The sequence below is a fragment of the Pan paniscus genome, chromosome 15, assembly GCF_029289425.2.
Source record: "Pan paniscus chromosome 15, NHGRI_mPanPan1-v2.0_pri, whole genome shotgun sequence".
Lineage (NCBI taxonomy): Eukaryota > Metazoa > Chordata > Mammalia > Primates > Hominidae > Pan > Pan paniscus.
The window spans coordinates 61,105,363-61,125,578 of NC_073264.2; the positions used below are offsets into that span (position 1 = coordinate 61,105,363).

Sequence of the window (20,216 nt, forward strand, 5' to 3'; positions counted from 1 at the left end):
CAAAAAGCCTGTAATAAATATTCTTTATTTTCTTACAATACTTATATAACTTGTTTTAAAGCCTTTAGCTTTTTTAATCCATCTAGAAATTGTTTTATGGTGTGTGAGGTAGAAAGGTGGTCAATTTTTTTAAATGAATAAATACTTACTTAGGCATTATCTTTTCTGCTCTATTTCAAAATACAACCTTTATTGTTAAAATTATTTGCATATATGAGGAATCTGTCTATATGAATCTATTCTGTTCCATTGAACTCTTTCATCTAATTTTGGATCACTATCATATTTGTTTTGGTTATTACAAACTTCATATATCTTGATGTGTGATAGGGCAAATCCCCTTCCTCTGTCCCCACTCATCTTTTTAAACTTTTTTTTGACTATTCTTAAACAGTATCTTTTTCCAAATAAAATTTAGAATAGCTTGTCAAGCTCTATTTTAAAATCCTATTAAAATATGATTGAAATTATATTGAATTTAAAACTTAATTTGGTGTGAACTGACTACTTTGCTGTATTGGACTTCTTGTTCTAGGAACATGATAATCTGTCTACTCCATTTACTCAGGTCCTCTCTTACAGTTTTCTTTATATAGGTCTCCAACATTTCTTGTTAAGCTTAGTTCTGGACATTTATATTTCATATTGCTATAATGAATGGGATTATATTAGTCAAGTATGCGTTTAGCAAAAGATACAGAAACCCAGACAAACAGTAAACAGATAGAAGTTCATTTAACTCACATAACAACTCAAGAGATGGGCAATACCTGGCAGTTGTGACCATTCGATGATGTCAGCAAAGACCTTGGTTCCATCATCCTCCTGCTTGCTGCTTTATGAGCTCTTTTGATGTGATGATTCAATTCTTTCTTTTCTGGAAAGTTTGCTTCTCCTAGTTTCTTGGTTATTTCTTCTCTTCCATTCTCTATTAGGCCCTCTGGAATACCCCTATTAGTTAAATATTGGGTGTTCCAAATTGATCCTTCATGCCTTTTAATTTTTTCTCTTCTATTTTATACTCTATTTTTAAATTATTTGTTTTGAAATATTTTCTCAATCTTAGCTTCCACATTGCTAATTTGATCTGCTACCATATCCACTTGGTTCTCAGGGTATTTACTAAATTTTTATTTTAATAATTGTTTTTATTTTAGCTTTGAACTGTGTGTCCTTTTCTTTTCCATAGCAGCTTATTCTTTTATCATAGATACTTTATTGTCCTAGATTTTTAAAAATTCTCTGATGAAGTATTCTGGTTTTTTCTAGAGCCAGTTCTGTTTGTTTATGTGGCTCTTGCTCATTCATCCACAATTCTTACCATAATTACTGAATTACCTGATAATTAAGGTAACTAATTGCTCTTTTTTCAAGTTTCTCTGGATCTGATTTTAAAAGTGTTTATCTCCTGCATATTTTTTAGCCAGAGGTTACATTTCTGATCCTATTTACCTGTCAGTTCAGTCCTTTCTGATTTATGTGTCACAATTTCTAGGCTTTTGTAGGTACCCTCTTCACTGTTATGAAATATTTTAAAATTATTTTCTGCCAGTTTTAAGAAATGTTCAGTGGGTGGGAATAGATACACCATGCATAGCCTACAATTTTAATCTGCTCTCATAGATGTCCTAATGTGATTCTGATAATCACAGATATGACTGTATAACTAAAAATGTCAACTAATCTTTTCTACATAGCTTGTTTGTTTTTCAAAATTATAAATACAGCAACTGATTTTGCAATGTTTTTAATACATTTTTTAGGTCAAGGCACCCTCTTTATTTTCTGTATTCAACAATGTTATTCTAGAAGAAAGCAAAAAAAACCCAGAAATATCAGTATTTTCCAAGGATTTGAAATTTGATGATGAAGTTATAAAAATGGAGCCCAGAATCAAGGCCCGACCAAAACTGACTAGTTTGGATGATAAAACAATACTTTCCCTTGCAAAGACTAGCATTTACAGTCATATTGTGGTGAGTATTGTGAGGAATACAGCTTTGAGACAGGAATCTTGAATTTGGAATCAGAATCTAGCATATGAAGTCAAAAGATACTAAACTGCCTGTCTGATGATGCCAGGTACAATGCTACCTAAAGCGTCCATTTCTCTTTTTCTACATGGATTAAATCAGTGCTCCCTAGTAGTAATATAATGTGAACCACATATGTAATTTTTACTTCTCTAGTAGCTATGTTTTTAAAAGCTTTTTTAAAAAGTAAAATTAATTTTAATAATACATTTTAACTGAAATATCTTAGTTTGTTTTCTATTTCTATAACAAAATACCACAGACTGAGTAATTTATAAAGAGAATACATTTATTTAGCTCATCGTTCTGGAGGCTGGGACATCCAAGAGCATGGTGCCTGCATCTGGTGAGGGCCTCTTGCAGTGTCATAAAATGGCAGTGGGCATCACATGGCAAGAAGGCAAGAGCAAGAGAGCCAGAGAGAGCTGATTTTATAACAAATTTACTCCCGAGATAATAGACCCACTCCTCTGAAAGTGACATTAATCCATTCATGAAGGCAGAGGGAGTAAGTTTCCAACACATGAACTTTTGGGGGACACATTGAAACTATAGCACCTGCATATCTAAACTATTATCATGTTAACATGGAACCAGTATGAATATTCATTAATAAGGTAATTTCATCCTGACTCTTAATTCTGAAGTATATTTTACACTCTGAGGACATTAAGACTAGTCACATTTCAAGTGCTCAATAGCCATTTGAGGTGGCCTTCCAATTAGCAAGGGATTTTATTCCTGAATAACCAATCAGCTCTCTTTAATAAGATAAAGGCAGATAAGTTTTAAATAAGCTTCTAGAATTAATCAACATAGAATATGGGATCTTTACAAAATTAATCAACGGAAATCAGGTTACTTATTAAAGTGACTTACTTTATGCCGAGACAATTCTACTGTAGGCCTACTTCTATGTCTGACTTTTAGATGTGTTCATTTCAGATCTGCTGCTACCACTCTATCCAAACTACTATAGTTTCTGACCTAGACTATTACCCCAGCCTTCCAACCAGATTCTCTGTACTCTACTATTGCAATATTGCACAACTCCAGAAGGCAAAATTCACATTATATTCTCTTTAGTGTGCCCTCTGGGTGTCATTCATTATATAACTGAATAGAACTCAATACAAGATAAGGGGAGTAGGATGCCTCTAGAGTTATGCAACAGAGGCCCTGTCCTGTGTCTGTAAATGTGCAGCATAATAAGAGCAATCTTCTGGCTGACCAGTACTGAGAAATTATTATTTCTGCACTATAATATCTAGATTTACTATTTTAGTAAGAAATTAGTTTACCTGAGTCAAAAGCATCAATTTAGTGGAGGAAATAGATATGTGAACACATGTAGGAAGCTCAGAGTTACTGGGAGAGATTTATAGAAAGAGGTGAGCTTTGAGTGGATTTTGAAGGACATGAGAAATTTAGTTGTTTACATCTTCCAGAGAGAGAAAATATTCTTACTGTAGAAACATGGTTTTGAAAGATCCAGATGTCTTCAGGGAACACTGAAAAATTTAGTATGCCTAGAATATAGTGTTACAATGGTGGAGGGTAAAGATGTAGGTTGGAATTCAAGAAAGACACAGGAAGCCAGGGCTGGAAGAGTATGAGGTTGTAGCCAAATTAGGATGGATTTTGGAAGCCAAAATTTAAAAGTTTATATTCTTCTGTTTAAGGAACAGACTCCCTTTAAAGACCCTAACTTTGACAGCTTGTGCATGGAATTAATTGAAATCAGACTGGTGGTATGGAAATTCAGTAGAAAACTATTGCACTATCCAAAGGAAAAAATCCATTCATTTCTTCACTGGATAACCAGAAAACCAGCTGCACCGTTACATCACCACTACCACTGCCTAAGTCTGCTAAGGCACTGATAGTGGTGATATAATGGTGTGGCCTGTTTGAGAAACAGTTCTACAGTCAAATGTATAAAGAAAAGAGGGAAAGCAGGTGATCAACAGTATGTTAGATAGTGAAGCTCTTTATCAGACACATAGGGAAGATGAAATCAGTTGTGGACATGTTAAATGTGAGGTTTCTGTAGAATATATCATGGATGATACCCATATGTGACTTGTAAAATCACTAGTCTGCATAAATTGGCCCTTAACAATTTTAGCTAATTTTGACAGCTATTAGAAATTTAATTGTTTCTCCCTTCTAGGAATTTTGTTATGTCCACAATATAAAGCATAAGATGGTGGTGGTGAATGAAGATAGCTGGGAGATAGATACTTGATACTGCAGTCAGTTGCATTAATACATTGTCTTGTGCCCTTGTTTATTTTGCAAGCTATACATAAATACAGTCTTTACTTGATACCACTCATAATGGTATAAAGACAGAAAAACATATAGGCATCAGGATCTCTCCTTTAGTATAAATGTGTAATAATATTTGTTTTTATATAGCCTAGAATGAAATGGACAAGAAAAGTCTGGGCCAAATTCTGATGTAGGTGTTGTCTTAAACAATCTCCCACCTCCTCCTTTGACCTTCTGTCCTCCTACTTCAGCACCCTCAGCTTTTCTTCTTTGGTTCGGTGCCCTCATACATTTTCCTGCCATCTCTCTTGTGTGAGGTACCCTACCTGATACCCCAAATCTTTAGGGTCTCCATTGTTCACTGGTTAGCCTTAGAAACAGATCTACCCTAATAAGTATCTTAACACATGTATTTATTTTCTAAAAAGAATTTCACGCCAATTGCTGACAAACTTAGACCAAGTGAGAAATCATATTAATCAAGAACCAGGTCTACTGATACTATTACAAATTATTTATCTTTTAACATCATAGATTAGATTTTTTTCTTATTGACTGTTTCTTAATGCTATTTAAAATAACTGCTTTCTTATTTTGTAGTATATTGGCTCAAATAATTGTTCTAAACATTTTACATATCCACACTTCAGTTTGATGTAGAATGTAACCTGTATTATTTTTTAATGTATATTTTATTTTACTTCAGAGTCTGAATCTACATGGAAACAGCTTGAGTAAATTGAGAGATCTCTCCAAGTTAACAGGACTTCGAAAACTAAACATTAGCTTTAATGAATTTACCTGTTTAGATGATGTATACCACTTGGTAAGAATTGTTCCTTTGAATCTAAAAAAGTGAAACTCATAGAAGCAGAAAGTAGAATGGTGGTTATCAGGGCCTAAGGGCTAGGGGAAATGGGGAGATATTGGTCAAAGGGTATAAACTTTCAGTTATAAATTAGACAAGTTCTAGGTATCTGATGCACAGCAAGTGTGGTGATGGATGTGTTAATTTGATTGTGGTAATCATTACACAGTTATATCAAATCATTACATTGTACACCTTGAACATATTCAAATTTATTCTGCCAATTTAATATTTTTTAAAAACTGTGCTGACTCTGGGCACACTGCCCAGGAGTTAGGCCTGCTCTCAAAGGAACAGCTATAAAATAAAAAGAAAAAACTTTGGTGCAGAAAAAAGATCATGAAGTCAGAGGACAAATGATAAATTGGAATAAGCATTTGAAAAAAGAGCTGTCCTTTTGAAAACATTAATGTAAAATAAAATAATTAATGGATAAATTATTTTTGTAATTATGGCTTCATATCTACCATTTAAAAGATTATACAGCCTAAATCAGCCTAAATACATATACTGTATTATGTTACTTTCTCTAAAACAGGTCTTAGGTTGAACTTTTGTTAGCAGACCAAATCCGTACCAGTGGTCATATCTCATTTCTATCTACTTTAAAATGAATATATTAAAATAACTTCTCAAATTTGCTTTTAAAATGTACTTTGGTGTAATTTCCATTTTTTTCTACTCTTGTTTTCCCACTCTTCTTTCTCTCTTTCTCATGAATCCCTATTTCTTTTTCATTTTGTAGTTCACCACTTCACATCTTAAGATGGTCAGTTCCTCCCATCTGTTCATCCAGGTTATTATTTCTTTCTTTCTGTCTTGTCCTTTGACCTGAATATCACATGCATAGATCTTGTTGAATTTGTGTTTGCCTTCTTGTATATCATAGGACAATACAGGAATGCACATGTACACATAGGCATGGATATTGTCTGGCTTTTATTTTGTTATATATCATATAACAAAAATAATTACATATGTGGTTCCAGAACTGCAACCCAGCATCTCCTGTTTACATGGGTTCCAGGTCACTCACTTATCTCTTCAGAATATGTCATCATTTTCAGCTCTTATTCATTCTTTATTCCAGCTCCTTGCTACTATATCAAAGCCTTTACATTATTTCTTCTACCATTGTAATGGGAGCTGTTTCTTTTACTTATTGGCATTAGGTTTAGATTTAGTGTTAAACTCACTTCCTTTTTCTTTTGGTAGGCCCAAGCCCTTTTAAGTAAGTAGAATCCCTGAGAGTCTGGATTCAGTATGCAACTACGGGAAAAAGGTATTTTAAAAGAGGTCTCAGGACTGTATGTAGATTGTTGTTATTTTTATTTTTTTCTATTTATTTGCCAGCACTTCCAAAATTACGACAGTCATTATAATTTTGCTTAGGAACAGATTTAAAGAGTAAACTCATTCAAGACACTTAGATAGAGAGTGAGCTTAGCCAGCTGCCCAGCATTTATTTTGCCATGTGGTGGTGATGTTCAACTTTAATACAAAAATTATTTTCATTATCATAGCCTCACAGTCTACTTGTTAAATGACTATTGCCTTAGTCATTTTACAGATAAGGGAACTGGGTAAGTTTTATGCCAAAGTGGTATTTTCAAATTTTAGGATGAGTAAAGGTGGCTAGCTATAGACCTTTCAAATGTCGAGTCTCTAAAAATGACTCTAAGGATATTAGAGGTGGCCAGAGAGAGGAGAAACTCTACATGGATGTCTATGTGTATTTTTTCATCTTTTTATTATAAAATAAAACACAGATACAGAGAATTGCATGCTATATATATGGCTTAGTACATTGTTGTAAGGTGAAAATGCTTGTAATCAGCACCCAGATCAAGAAATAAAATTTTGCCACCTAGGGCAAAAGCCTCTTCTATGTGCCCCATGCCTTCCTCTCTCCACAAGAAATCATTATCTTAACCTCTGTAGTAATCGTCTTCCTGGATTTTTTCCTGATAGTTCTGTCACCCAAATGTACATCCCTAGCACAATAGTTTGGTTTTGCCATTTTTAAAAAATGTAACTGCGTTTTTTTTGTTGCTTTTGGCAACCAGTTACATTATTTGTAACAACTTGTTATCATTACAGAGGAAGTTTATATGCATTGTATAAAAACAGAAAATGTAGGCCAACAACAAAACATTCTCACCACCCAGAGATCAACCTTAACTTCTTTGTACTCTGTCTTTTAAATCTCTTTTAATTGATAGATTTCCCTTCCATTTCTCATAGTTTATCTCTAGAAATACTTGAGCCATTCGACCCAAAGAGTTTCCAGCAGCCTGGGATTTGCTTACTTAAGATACATCGCTATATGCCTCCCATCTTCTATATTTCCTGCAAATTGGCAAGTGGATCCACAGATAGGATCAGACCCAGGTTCCATTTTTCTGGCAAAACTAATGTTTGACAAGACTGTAGGAGACACATGATATCTTATTGTCTCACTTGTGTGATGCCAAAAGCCATTATTACTTAATGCCATTGGGGATTACAAAATGGTGATATTCTAATTCTATCATTATTTCATTTATTATTTGGAATACTTTTACAAAGAGACATTTCTCATTATCTATTATTTTATTTCCCAGTGGTAGCATTCACATAGAAAGTACAGAATAGATGCTTATCCACCAGTTTTCAAGATAATGAATTTGTTCCCTATCATTTCCCAAAGTGAGCAACTCTTGTTTTAATAACAGTATGAATGCAGGGACTTAACAATATTTGATTATATTCAATCCATTGTAATTTTTATCATGGTTGAAGCTCAGATTGTCTCATCTTTAACCAGTGGGAGCTTTTCAAAGTTAACTTCTTTTGCCTTGACCCTAATGGCCTTTGATAGCTTATTTGACATTGGTATAAAAAGATGTTCCATACACATCTTATATATTTTCTGTTGCAGACACAGTATCAGCCATGTCTTCAAGAAACCTTAGTTTCTTTTAGAGAGAAGTGGTCCTTCAGAAACACAATCCAATTGGTCATAATTTCTAGGTATTAGAAATTATGACTGACTGGAAACTGGACTGAACTTGTTGGAAGGGATATGAATATATGTGTGCATGTGTGTTGCATGCGCGCACGCATGTGTGTGTATAAATAACCTTATGAATTTTTTATACTTCCAATTCAGGTTCAAGACCACAAAGCTTTCAACTTCTTCTCTATTACTTACATATATATACTTTTCTCATACCAAGAATCCTGATTCTTAAGGATACAAGATGATAGAATATTTAATAATTACTCGTTGTTTTATCTACTGTCGTACACGCAACAGTGTCATAATGACAGTACTTATACTATTATCAATATCATTTACTGCAAAGATTTTCTAAAAATTTTGTGTATGTTCTTCCCATTCTTCCCCATTTTAAAAAATAATTAAAATAATTATACTATAACTATATTGTCACCGCATGTAGCCTTATGCTCTGTACACTCTCCCTTTTAATTCATTGGTAATTGTATATTTACTTCTCATCACCAGTCTTTATTTTGGTATCTTTCTAAACATTTTGATTGTCTGAAATATATCCTATTATAGATCATAGGAATAATATCCCTTCAGTTACTGAATGTTAATAACAGTTTAGCTATGTCCTTTATACTTGAAAGGTGGTTTTGCAAGATATAAAATCTTTGGCTCACAATTTATTTTTTTGGGGCATCTTAAATGTTACTTCATTTTCTTCTATCACAAAGTATTGTTGTAGAAAGTCTGATGAGAATGTATGATTTTTTTACCCTTTATAAGTCACAAGCTTTTCTTCCTTCTAGATGGCCAAATAACTTTTTTAGTTTTCTTTAAAGTCTAATAAGTTTACTAGCATTTGTCTTGGTGTTGGTTGTTCTGGGTTTTTTTTTTTCAGATTCACAGTATGATCTTCCAATATATAGTTTAAAATCTTTTTTTCTTTCAGGAAAGATGTTTTAAATTTGAATTTTTAAATCAATTTTTCTGTTTCCTTGCTGTTGTCTTCTTCTTCAGGGACTCCCATTATCCATATGTGAAATCTTCTTTATCATCAGTATTTGTCACTTTCTCTTGAATCCTTTTTGTCTCTTCATTCATTTCTTATCTTAAATTTTTTTCACTTTTTCATCTTGTATTTCTCTTAAAAGTGTTATCTATTTTTTATTCACTCTTGGATATGACTAATTTAGTGTTTATTTCTTAAATTATTTTATTATTTCATTTCATTGTTTCTGGGTCCTTTCACTCCACGTTTTAAAACACTTTTTTCGTTTTTGTAATTCAGATTTATATTGTTATTTTATGTCTCATATCATTCTTAACATCTTTTAGTTTGTTTTAAAACGGTAGGTTAATAGTCATGATATACTTCTTGAGCATATTTTTCTGGTGTACATTTTTGCTACCAGCAATATTAACCTCTGTCTTCCCCCTCTCCACACTCCCACCATAGCTTTGTCTTGAATTTGACCTCAGTACTTTTCTCTGCTCATTTGTAAGTGAAATTAGTTTTTCTTAACTTTTAAAATGAGGTAGGGTTCAGGAAAGTTTTTCTAACTTCACAGATCTTCCTCTTCTGTTGTTTATATGTACTGTTTAAAATTTGTAATGCTTACTCTGAGATTTTTTGGGCTCTACTCCAATCCTCCACTTTAGTCTAGACCTTCCTTTTTTTTTTTTTTTTTTTTTTTTGAGACGGAATTTCACTTTTGTGGCCCAGGCTGGAGTGCAGTGGCGCAATCTCGGCTCACCGCAACATCCACCTCCTGGATTCAAGTGATTCTCCTGCCTTGGCCTCCCGACTAGATGGGATTACAGGTGCACACCACCACACCCAGCTAACTTTGTATTTTTAGCAGAGATGAGGTTTCTCCATGTTGGTCAGGCTGGTCTTGAACTCCCGACTTCAGGTGATCTGCCCACCTCGACCTCCCAAAGTGCTGGGATTACAAGCATGAGCCGCTGTGCCCAGCCTACATCTTCTTTTTTATTCACCTCTCTTGTCCTTATCCTGTTTCATTTTGAGTTTAGCCCCAGCAGTTTCTTCTATGAGAAGGATTCTGTCTTGAAGAGAGTCCTAGTGGAATAGTTTTTAGATTCATAGGGGCTCGACTGCTCCAGGGACTGCTTTCTTCAGACCTTTCTTTTTTCTTTTTCTTTTTTCATTTTTAGACAGGGTCTCACTCTGTCACCCAGGCTGGAATGCAATGGCATAATCATAGAGTACACTGCAGCCTCAACTTCCTGGGCTCAAGTGATCCCCTTGCCTCAGCCTCCTGGGTAGCTGGAACTACAGGTGCATGCCACCACACCCTGCTAATTAAAAAAAAAAACAATTTTGTAGAGATGGGGTTTCACTATGGTGCCTAGGCTGGTCTCAAACTCCTGGTCTCAGGCAGTTCTCCTGCCTGAGCCTCCCAAAGTGCTGGGATTACAGGAGCCACTGTACCAGGCCCCTTCAGACCTTTTTACTGTGGATCCCATGAACTCATCTGGTATTGAAGAGAACAAAACTCCTCCCTATTTCAATTGCTATAAATTGGTCTCCACACATTCCAGTGAATATTTGTTGACTGTTTTGGGGCTCTCCTGTTTTCAGGTCCATCAGATGCTGCCCTGACACTTCCTTCTTCTCCCACATGAATACCATGCAGGTCTTTTGTAGATGGTGGTTTATCTCTACCAACTTCTTTTGGAGCCTATAGAGCAAACTTGTCATGTAGTTTTGTTGTAAACGTTGTCCATGAAAATTTGGTTTTATCTATTTGCTCTGTTTTATTTGCTCTGTTCAAATGCTGTGGATTCACAGCATTTGAAAACTTCTGTTGCCTCTGCCTCTATATTCTCTAATACTTGGTTTTATATGCATGTGTACTATTATGTTTATTCCAGTATTGTAAAAGGTTATGATCTAATTGAATCACTCACTTATAATTCCTATCTTTTAAGTTTTTAAATTTGCTTTGGGATACTCATCTTTATTGTCATTTTCCTTAAGTGTGTACTAAAATGGACAATTTCTATGCCCTTCTTGCATGCTTCTCATATAAATGAGGTAAATTGGTTCTACTAGGTTGTAGAAAGTAAATGTATCGGGGCAGAGCCAAGATGGCCACATAGGAATATCTCCAGTCTACAGCTCCCAGCATGAGCGATGCAGAAGATGGGTGATTTCTGCATTTTCAGCTGAGGTACTGGGTTCATCTCACTGGGGAGTGTCGGAAAGTGGGTGCAGAACAGTGGGTGCAGCACACCGAGTGTGAGCCAAAGCATGGTGAGGCATTGCCTCACCCAGGAAGTGCAAGGGGTCAGGGAATTCCCTTTCCTAGTCAAAGAAAGGGGTGACAGATGGCACCTGGAAAATCAAGTCACTCCCACCCTAATATTGCACTTTTCCAATGGTCTTGGCAAACAGCACACCAGGAGATTATATCCCGCGCATAGCTCGGAGGGTCCTACGCCCACGGAGCCTCACTCATTGCTAGCCAAGCAGTCTGAGATCAAACTGCAAGGCAGCAGCGAGGCTGGGGGAGGGGTGCCCGCCATTGCCCAGGCTTCAGTAGGTAAACAAAGCAGCCCAGAAGCTCGAACTGCGTGGAGCCCACCACAGCTCAAGGAGGCCTGCCTGCCTCTGTAGACTCCACCTCTGGGGGCAGGGCATTGCTAAACAAAAGGCAGCAGAATCCTCTGCAGACGTAAATGTCCCTGTCTGACAGCTTTGAAGAGAGTAGTGGTTCTCCCAGCACGCAGCTGGAGATCTGAGAACGGACAGACTGCCTCCTCAAGTGGGTTCCTGACCCCCGAGGAGCCTAACTGGGAGGCACCCCCCAGTAAGGGCAGACTGACACCTCACATGGCCGGGTACTCCTCTGAGACAAAACTTCCAGAGGAATAATCAGGTAGCAACATTTGCTGTTCACCAATATCCACTGTTATGCAGCCTCCACTGCTGATACCCAGGCAAACAGGGTCTGGAGTGGACCTCCAGCAAATTCCAACAGACCTGCAGCTGAGGGTCCTGACTGTTAGAAGGAAAACTAACAAACAGAAAGGACATCCACACCAAAACCCCATCTGTACGTCACCATCATCAAAGACCAAAGGTAGATAAACCCACAAAGATGGGGAAAAAACAGAGCAGAAAAACTGGGAACTCTAAAAATCAGAGCGCCTCTCCTCATCCAAAGGAACGCAGCTCCTCACCAGCAACGGAACAAAGCTGGACGGAGAATGACTTTGATGAGTTGAGAGAAGAATGGCTTCAGATGATCAAACTACTCAGAGCTAAAGAAGGAAGTTCGAACCAATGGCAAAGAAGTTAAAAACCTTGAAAAAAAATTAGACGAATGGCTAACTAGAATAACCAATGCAGAGAAGTCCTTAAAGGACCTGATGGAGCTGAAAACCAAGGTACAAGAACTACGTGACAAATAGACAAGCTTCAGTAGCCAATTCGATCAACTGGAAGAAAGGGTATACCAGTGATGGAAAATCAAATGAATGAAATGAAGCGAGAAGAGAATTTTGGGAAAAAAGAATAAAAAGAAATGAACAAAGCCTCCAAGAAATATGGGACTATGTGAAAAGACCAAATCTACGTCTGATTGGTGTACCCGAAAGTGACAGGGAGAATGGAACCAAGTTGGAAAACACTCTGCAGGATATTATCCAGAAGAACTTCCCCAATCTAGCAAGGCAGGCCAACATTCAAATTCAGGAAATACAGAGAACGCCACAAAGATACTTCTCAAGAAGAGCAACTCCAAGACACATAATTGTCAGATTCACCAAAGTTGAAATGAAGGAAAAAATGTTAAGGGCAGCCAGAGAGAAAGGTCGGGTTACCCACAAAGGGAAGTCCATCAGACTAACAGCTGATCTCTCGGCAGAAACTCTACAAGCCGGAAGAGGACAGTGGGGACCAATATTCAACATTCTTAAAGAAAAGAATTTTCAACCCAGAATTTCATATCCAGCCAAACTAAGCTTCATAAGTGAAGGAGAAATAAAATACCTTACAGACAAGTAAATGCTGAGAGATTCTGTCACCACCAGGCCTGCCCTACAAGAGCTCCTGAAGGAAGCACTAAACATGGAAAGGAACAACCGGTACCAGCCACTGCAAAAACATGCCAAATTGTAAAGACCATCGAGGCTAGGAAGAAACTGCATCAACTAACGAGCAAAATAACCAGCTAACATCATAATGACAGGATCAAATTCACACATAACAATGTTAAACTTAAATGTAAATGGGCTAAATGCTCCAATTAAAAGACACAGACTGGCAAATTGGATAAAGAGTCAAGACCCATCAGTGTGCTGTATTCAGGAAACCCATCTGACCTGCAGAGACACACATAGGCTCAAAATAAAGGGAGGGAGGAAGATCTACCAAGCAAATGGAAAACAAAAAAAGGCAGGGGTTGCAATCCTAGTCTTTGATAAAACAGACTTTAAACCAGCAAAGATCAAAAGAGACAAAGAAGGCCATTACAGAATGGTAAAGGGATCAATTCAACAAGAAGAGCTAACTATCCTAAATATATATGCACCCAATGCAGGAGCACCCAGATTCATAAAGCAAGTCCTTAGTGACCTACAAAGAGACTTAGACTCCCACACAATAATAACGGGAGACTTTAACACCCCACTGTCAACATTAGACAGATCAACAAGACAGAAAGTTAACAAGGATATCCAGGAATTGAACTCAGCTCTGCACCAAGTGGACCTAGTAGACATCTACAGAACTCTCCACCCCAAATCAACAGAATATACATTCTTCTCAGCACCACACTGCACTTATTCCACAATTGACCACATAGTTGGAAGTAAAGCACTCCTCAGCAAATGTAAAATAACAGAAATTATAACTGTCTCTCAGACCACAGTGCAATCAAACTAGAACTCAGGATTAAGAAACAAATTTACAAGAAAAAAAAAACCCCATCAAAAAGCGGGCGAAGGATATGAACAGACACTTCTCAAAAGAAGACATTTATGCAACCAAAAGACACAGGAAAAAATGCTCATCATCACTGGCCATCAGAGAAATGCAAATCAAAACTACAATGAGATACCATCTCACACCAGTTAGAATGGCGATCATTAAAAAGTCAGGAAACAACAGGTGCTGGAGAGGATATGGAGAAATAGGAACACTTTTACACTGTTGGTGGGACTGTAAACTAGTTCAACCATTGTGGAAGTCAGTGTGGTGATTCCTCAGGGATCTAGAACTAGAAATACCATTTGACCCAGCCATCCCATTACTGGGTATATACCCAAAGGATTACAAATCATGCTGCTATAAAGACACATGCACACGTATGTTTATTGCGGCACTATTCACAATAGCAAAGACTTGGAACCAACCCAAATGTCCAACAATGATAGACTGGATTAAGAAAATGTGGCCACCATGGAATACTATGTGGCCATAAAAAATGATGAGTTCATGTCCTTTGTAGGGACATGGATGAAGCTGGAAACCATCATTCTCAGCAAACTATCGCAAAGACAAAAAACCAAATACTTCATGTCCTCACTCACAAGTGGGAATTGAACAATGAAAACACATGGACACAGGAAGGGGAACATCACACACCGGGGCCTGTTGTGGGGTGGGGGGAGGGGGAGGGATAGCATTTGGAGATATACCTAATGTTAAATGACGAGTTACTGGGTGCAGCACACCAACATGGCACATGTATACATATGTAACAAACCTGCACGTTGTGCACATGTACCCTAAAACTGAAAGTATAATTAAAAAAAAAAGAAAATAAATGTATTGTTGTTACAGTGTTCATCATTCCTGGCCTTGCCTTGTGTTATCAGTGTACTTAAACTAAGGCTTTCTTTATGCAGTGGAAGGACTGGGATTCATAAGTCATAGAAAATAAATACACCATATAGTTGTATGGAATTTTTCAAAAATCTAAACAAGATATCCACATAAGGCAAATTGAAATGTAATAAGCCGCATGTCTGTCATTCACTATCAGGAAAAGAGAATATCTGGGAGAAGGAAATAGACAGAGATGTTTTCTCTGAAAATAGCTCCACCATAATTAGTGTTGACTAGGGAAAGACGAAGATAAATGGCTATTTGCAACCTTGATCTAGATAACAATTACAATTCTAATTTTTTATTGAAATAATACTCAATATCTTATCTTTCTGAATGAGAAATCTGTTGTTAAGTTGTTCCTGATGTCTAGAGATAGCTAAGCTACATTTAGAGAATAAACCAGTATCCCAAGAAAATTTAAGAGGTGTTTTGAGTTTTAATCTTTGTAAGTTGTACTGTACTGTACTGTAACTTGAGAGATTTTTAAACTGAATCAAAAGAAATATTAAAACAAAATGCTATTGCAAAACTGAAATACTGTTTCATGAATATTTAATGAGTTCCTGGAATCTGTTTTATATCCTGAAGATAACAGAAATAAAGATTCCCCCCCTGTTTTCAAGGGGTGGAAGAAGACAGGTGTTTTTTTTTGTTATATTTTATTTTATTTTGTTTTTGAGACGGAAAGTTGCTCTATAGCCAGGCTGCAGTGCAGTGGCATGATCTTGGCTCACTGCAACCTCCGCCTCCCGGGTTCAAGCGATTCTTCTGCCTCAGCCTCCGGAGTATCTGGGACTACAGGTATGCGCCACGATGCCCAGCTAATTTTTGTATTTTTCGTAGAGATGGGGTTTCACCATGTTGGCCAGATGGTCTCAATTTCTTGACCTCGTGATCCACCCGCCTCAGCCTCCCAAAGTGCTGGGATTACAGGCGTGAGCCACCGGGCCCGGGCAGAAGACAGTTATATTTTTATGATGTGTGGTTCCCAAATGCTGGTCTACAGGCAGGTGCCACAATGTGGGACAAGTTTTCACCAGCTTATGATGAAAATTGGGAACAGAAGGGCCATATAGTAAATTCTTATAAAGCCTAATTCACTTTACTTAAAGGTGTTTTTTTTTCCTAAAGTTATGGCCTTAATAGTTTTTTACTGCCAAATATCCTTTTGTTCAAGAAATGATGATAGGAAGTGATAGTTTTTGTTTTGTTTTGCTAATGCTTGCTTCTGATAATAAAAAGTCAGTAACTCTGTTCATTTTCAGAAATTTTTTAAGGTTTTGATTCAACTCTTGAAACGTGAACCACTATAAGAAGTTCTGTCCCAACAATAAGAATTATACCTTATAAAGGAATGACTAATTCCATTCTGGATTAAAAGAGTTGTTTGAATTAAGTTGTAGAGAAATCAAACATAACAAATTAAAGTCTTAGAGATTTTTTACAAACAAGTAAGATGAAGATATGAATAGATAAATAGCCAAAGACAAGAAAGGCAATAAACAAAAAAAGAATTTAAAAATGACCAGTATAAACACATAGAAAAATGTTCAACTTCACCAGTAATAATGTAAATTAAAATAAGGCAGGTGGATCAGTGAGTATTTGAGAAAATGGGTATTCTCATTGTCTACTGTTGGAAGAAAATGTTGGTACAAACTTCCTTGAAATCTACTTGGCAGTATTTATCGAGAGTCTTAACAATACAGAAAGTCTAAGAACCAGTGATCCTGTTTCCAAAAACCTGTTCTGAAAAATATTTTGGAGCTGCAATTAGAGAATAATTCTCACGGATGTTTGTTGCTGTGTTGCCAACAGTTAGAAACATAAAGATCTATAGTAAAATGTTTTTAAAAATTATGATCACATAGTCAAATATCATGCAGTCATAAAAAATCATCTTTAAGAAGATCTAATAATGTGAAAAAATGTTAAAAGGATACAAAATTATATATGTTTTACATAAGAAAAAATATGTGCATTTAATAAAAAACAATGCTTTCAGTGGTTCTTTCTGAGCAATAGGATTATATATGTTTTCTATTTTTTCTTTTCATTTATTTGCTATATTTCCCAAATTTCCAACAAGGAACATGTGTTACTTTTATGATTTAAGAAAATTATTATTTAAAAGTATGCACTTTTTAAAAAGAAAATTATTAGTATTAAGTTAACAGGTTTAGTTTCTAACTCTGAAGATGAACCTTTTTAAAGCAGGCTATGGGGCTCAACAGTATAAACAAGAAGCCTATATATTAAAAAGTACATTTTGTTTGCTGGGGATAAATTATCTTGACAGTTTCTTTATGTCTTCTCTCCTATGAAAACAGACATTGCCACTCTGTGTTACAAGGGTAAAATATGAATTGAAAGAGAATTACTAAAACATAATACCTGTAGCTCTTTAGACAAATACATATGTTGATACCATCATTGCAACATAACTACTGTTTATGTGTCCTGTGAAGATTACCAGGAAGTGTGTAAAGTATGTAAAGAACTACAGAGAAACTATTTTGTAAATACAAATTATGATTCTCTTAGCATCACTTTTATTTATATGTGTTGCAGTATAACCTTGAATATTTGGATGCAAGCCATAACCATGTGATAACCCTTGAGGGATTTAGAGGTCTGATGAAACTGAAGCACTTAGACTTGAGCTGGAATCAACTGAAAAAATCTGGCGATGAAATAAATATGTTATGCAAACACATCACAAGCCTTCTCACTCTTGATATTCAACATAATCCATGGCAAAAGGTATGCCACAGACATGTTACTAAAAAGCAAACATTTTTATTTCAGAGCCATTTCCCTACTAACTTTACTATTTAGTAATAGCCAGAGATAGGCAAAGTGTCTTCGTTTTTCTAGACTTCCTTCCTTGAAGTCATTCATAAATTGGATTTAATGTACTGATCAAATGAATCAGATGTTACTATAAGAAAAGACTATAATTTCATGTCAGATTTTTTGTAACCTCTAATAGATTGAGAACATTATTGCTTTTAGGCATTGATGTCATTGCCATTTGCAAACCTCCAGATATTTTATATAGTTCAGTGTGCCAGAACTCTATTTTAATGAGTCATAGGAACCAAGAATAATATAATACAGTGAGAGGGGCATACTATTAAGGAAGAAACATAATTTGATTTATAATATATCCTAATCTGTGGTTGAACAACATGTTTTACAATTTTATTTTGCATTTTGCATTATTCACTACTTGTTTTCTGTTTTAAGTCCAGAAATCATCTCCCCTCATAAACCTGCATTATAAAGTCTTATGTTCTCTTAGAAAAAGGAAATCTGAACATTATTTTTTCTCATTACAAAAATATGCAGATTAATGCTAGGTAATTTCCATATTCCATGACTATATCTAAGTATATCTTCAAGTATTTAAAATAAGTCCCAAGATTATAAAGTCAAGAATCTTCCTTTCTCTGCCTTTAAAAGATGTATATCAGGCTGTGTTCAGCCTTTAAAAAGGAAACTAAGCACAGTAGGTTCTATTAAATTGACCATATTACTAAGTTTATATTGTTGTATTTCTTCTTTTTTGCTCAGTAAAAGTGAAGAATATTTTTCTTTTGCCAAAGCATATTTCCTGGATGATCACAGTACAGCTATCTCTCTGTTGCCAAATTGGATTGTCAAGGGCTAAAGATCCGTATTGAATCACACATGGAGATGACTATCTTACTGCTGATCTAGATAAACAGGAGTCACTACAGTTGTTCTTTTAACACTTTTCACCGCAGTCACTTTTCAATAGCTTATGGGATTTCCCTTCCTCATCAGAGTAGAATCATCAACCTTCAAACAAACAGATTAATTATTAAATATAATTTCAACTATTATTTAAATAATTAAGCTTTTTTTAGGTATATGTAATGAACAAGGAAATGTATGATTTTGAATTATATGGAAAGACATGAAAACAGTCATTTTCATGCCATAAAATATTTAACAGTTTATTAAAAATTTTTTTTTGTTTTTCCCAAGCCAGCCACATTGAGGCTGAGTGTCATTGGCAGATTAAAGACTCTTACCCATTTAAATGGAGTCTTCATTTCTGAAGAAGAAGCAACAGCAGCTATGAAATTTATTGCAGGAACAAGGATTACTCAGGTTGGATTTTACTGTTTACTATTCATTGTGCTATTTAGAACATACAGATAATATTTTGCATACTCTTTTTCTGTCATTAAGATTTTATAGTCCCTCTTAGCCTATTAATAAAAAATTAATATAGAGCAATCATACCACTTGGTATTTTTTCTGTTTAAATGTATCTCATTTAAATACCAAATCGTTGTATGGATTCTCTTGACTATCCATGAACACTACACAAAAATACCTCTAGGGTAACTGCTTTTTTACCAGTCACCTGAACTCACCAGAGCCCTTTCTAGAGCCCACATGAAAATAAGCAACTGTCTGAGGATAAGGTAAGCTTAGAGGCCTTCAGAAAGCATTAGTGAATTATCTATCTACTTAATATTAACATTATATTTGTTTGGCTGAAAGGAACAAAATCCATTAACATGGAAGGAGGGGAAATACCTTTGTTATCCATATTAAGAATGCTGTACTTTAGCCAAAGTAGCTTCAACATCCTAAATATATCTACTCTAGTTTTCTAGTTGTTTACTTTTTGTGGAGTATCTGAATATTAATTCCTTAGGCAATATAATGTTTAGTTTTGGATCTATTCAAAATTTTGAAAAGAAACTTTTTTATTGGTAAAAAAATAATAATAACACTCCTAAAGAAGAGCTGGGAATTTACCCTAAGAAAAGAACTAAAAATAGAACTACCATTCCACTCAGCAATCCCATTTCTGGGGCTATAACCAAAAGAAAATTAATTGTTCTACTAAAAAGACACATGCATTAATATGTTCATTGCAGCACTATTCACAATAGCGAAATCACAGAATCAACCTAGGTGCCCATCAGTGGTGGACTGGATAAAGAAAACGTGGTAAATGTACACCATGGAATGCTACACAGCCATAAAAAAGAATGAAATCATGTTCTTCGCAGCAACATGGATGCAGCTGGAGACCATTATCCTAAGTGAATTAACACAGAAACATAAAACCAAATACCACAAGTTCTTACTTATAAGCGGGAGCTAAACATCGGGTACACATGGACATAAAGATGGGGACAATAC

General features: G+C 35.6%; 1 protein-coding gene across 4 annotated transcripts in view; it reads left to right on the forward strand.

Moving 5' to 3' along the window:
* LRRC9 (leucine rich repeat containing 9) overlaps positions 1 to 20,216 on the forward strand; it is a 151,214-nt gene that overhangs the window by 54,252 nt on the left and 76,746 nt on the right. For all 4 annotated transcript variants that reach the window (XM_055097651.2, XM_055097652.1, XM_055097653.1 and 1 more), the window contains 4 exons: positions 1,764 to 1,976; positions 5,014 to 5,133; positions 17,598 to 17,789; positions 19,041 to 19,166. In XM_055097651.2, coding sequence (XP_054953626.1) covers positions 1,764 to 1,976; positions 5,014 to 5,133; positions 17,598 to 17,789; positions 19,041 to 19,166 — 651 coding nt within the window. The remainder of the gene's footprint in view (positions 1 to 1,763; positions 1,977 to 5,013; positions 5,134 to 17,597; positions 17,790 to 19,040; positions 19,167 to 20,216) is intronic.